The sequence below is a fragment of the Phaseolus vulgaris genome, chromosome 8, assembly GCF_051622355.1.
Source record: "Phaseolus vulgaris cultivar YP4 chromosome 8, ASM5162235v1, whole genome shotgun sequence".
In the NCBI taxonomy this organism is placed as follows: domain Eukaryota; kingdom Viridiplantae; phylum Streptophyta; class Magnoliopsida; order Fabales; family Fabaceae; genus Phaseolus; species Phaseolus vulgaris.
The window spans coordinates 30883655-30886048 of NC_143505.1; the positions used below are offsets into that span (position 1 = coordinate 30883655).

Below are 2394 nucleotides of genomic sequence, written 5' to 3' on the forward strand. Positions count from 1 at the left end.
AAGCATTTGTGAATTTTTTTTGAAAACAATTCACCTCCCTCTTGTTGTAGCCATCAAACCTAACAATTGGCATCAAGAGCAAGGTTATTGAAAGTTACTCAAGTTTTTGATTTCTGGTTTTTGAAAATCTTTTGATGGTTGATAAAATGCCCTTTGGGGAATGACCCTCAATAAACAAGCCACCTTTGTTTTGTGGAGTTAAGTACCAATTTTGGAAAGTTAGAATGAAGATTTTTATACATTCAACTAACAAAGGCATTTGGGAGTCAATTGAAAATGGTCCCTTTGTACCTCAAGTTAAGAAAGATGATGTTTTAGTTGATAAACCTTCATCTCAATGGACAGAGGCAGAATGTAAGAAAGTTAAGTTTGATTGGATAGCTAAAAATATTATAACATCTGCTCTAAGTTGTGATGAGTTTTTCGGTGTTTCACAATGTAGCTCGATCAAAGAAATGTGGGACATCTTGGAGGTCACACATGAAGGCACAAATGATGCAAAGAGAGCTAGGAAGCATGCTCTGATCCAGGAGTATGAACTCTTCAGAATGCAGAAGGGAGAATCAATATGTGATGTGCAAAAGGGGTTCTCTCACATTGTGAATCACCTTATGAGTCTTGGTAAGAAGTTTGATGAAGAGGAACTCAATATCAAGGTACTAAAGTGTCTTGATAGAACATGGCAACCAAAGGTTACTGCCATTTCAGAATCAAAGGATCTCACTTCAATGACTGTGGCATCTCTTTTCGGCAAACTAAGAGAGCATGAAATAGAGATTCAAAGGCTTGCTATTCAAGAGAGTGAAGACAAGCATAACAAGAGCATAACACTCAAAGCTAGCAAACAACAACATGTTTCCAGTGAAAGCGAAGAGGAAAACATAAGTTTGTTATCAAGAAAATTCAGCAAATTCTTGAGAAAGAAACAAGCTTCTAAAAGGTATGATTCAAAGAAACCTAGTGAATTCAATTCTAATAAGCATACCTGTTATGGTTGTGGTGAACAGGGACATATTAAGTCTGAGTGCCCAAATAATGAAGTCAAAGAAAAAGGAGGCTTCAAAAGGGAGAAAAAGGGAAAAGCAAAGCAAGCTTATATAGCATGGGTTGACAATGATGTCTCATCCTTAAGCTCTTCAGATGATGAGAAAGCTAATCTTTGTCTTCTAGCATTAGTAACAAGTAGTGTGGATTCTACCTCGTCATGGAGTTTTTCCATTTTTGATACTTCCCATTTTTTGTTTTCTCAATCATTCAATGAAAATTGTTGAAAACATGTTAGTTTTCCATCATTAAGTGAGAATTCTCTTAGTTCTTCATTAGAAATTTTGGTTCTTATCTTTGAGTTTTCAATTCAAAGTGGTGGATCTTCCTCTACTCACCAATTTCTCTTAGTTGTGGCGTCAACCAAGGTAGATTGGATTTTCTTCATTTTTTATCCTTTTCTCATTTTCTGTTTTGTCAATTATTTAATGGAAATTTTTGGAAACGATCTTGAACGAGGTTAGTATTGAATCAAATACTTTGTCTTAGCCAAGAGCGATTGTGTTCCAAATAATACTCAATGAGTTACCAAGAGTGATTGTCTTCCAAATAATACTCAATGAGTTATAAGGAATGGTTGAGGTCCAAACAATACCCAAGTTTTTAGCCATGAGTGGCTACATGTTCAAATAATACTTGGGTTGTTTTTATCCAAAAGTGGTTGAGGTTCAAAGAACACTACTCATTTGTATCTTCACAAATTAGTTTACTTAGTTAAACTCGATCATGTGGATATGAAACCGAATATACGCTACTTATTATAGATGAACCCGTATAAAAACATCTTATAGTAATTTTTTCACATCTCTTATCTTCTTAAATTGCATGTTAATACCATTCATCTAGCTTTAGAAAATGAGTCTAGCAAAAAACAAGCTTGAAAACTTTTAAACATTATGTTTGGCAAAGTTTACATGTACGTTTGTGATGGAAACCATCCAGCCACACACAACCCCCATATTAATGAAGAAGAAGAAGCATTGGATTTGAGGATAAATCCTTTTCAAGAGAGAGGGGATGATGGCAGAGGCCCAAGTCCAAGTTCAAGCTTCAGCTCAAGCCCAATATATAGAAGATCTGGGCCAACTAAGCATCACTGGATGTCTCTTGTTGTAATTATTGTTCTTGCCGATTGACTCGAAATGCCTTCGTGCGCCTACATCACTCTTTCGTCTAGAATCTTTGCGTTTACACGTGCCGTTCCTGCGATGAATGCCTGAAAACACAAAGACAAAGGCGCCTAGAGGCCGTTTGCACTCCGACGCTCAAGTCAATACTAGGGTTAGGAAACACCAAACTGTATAACTGTCACTGTGTGTGTTAAGCGGCGCAAAGGAATAGCGTACCTTG

At 36.5% G+C, this 2394-nt stretch overlaps 1 protein-coding gene across 1 annotated transcript; it reads left to right on the forward strand.

Moving 5' to 3' along the window:
- Nucleotides 1-224: 224 nt before the first annotated feature.
- LOC137825016 (uncharacterized) lies at nt 225-1271 on the forward strand. Its single transcript, XM_068630688.2, has one exon. The coding sequence runs from the start codon at nt 225-227 to the stop codon at nt 1269-1271; it is 1047 nt and encodes a 348-aa protein (XP_068486789.2).
- Nucleotides 1272-2394: the final 1123 nt, after the last annotated feature.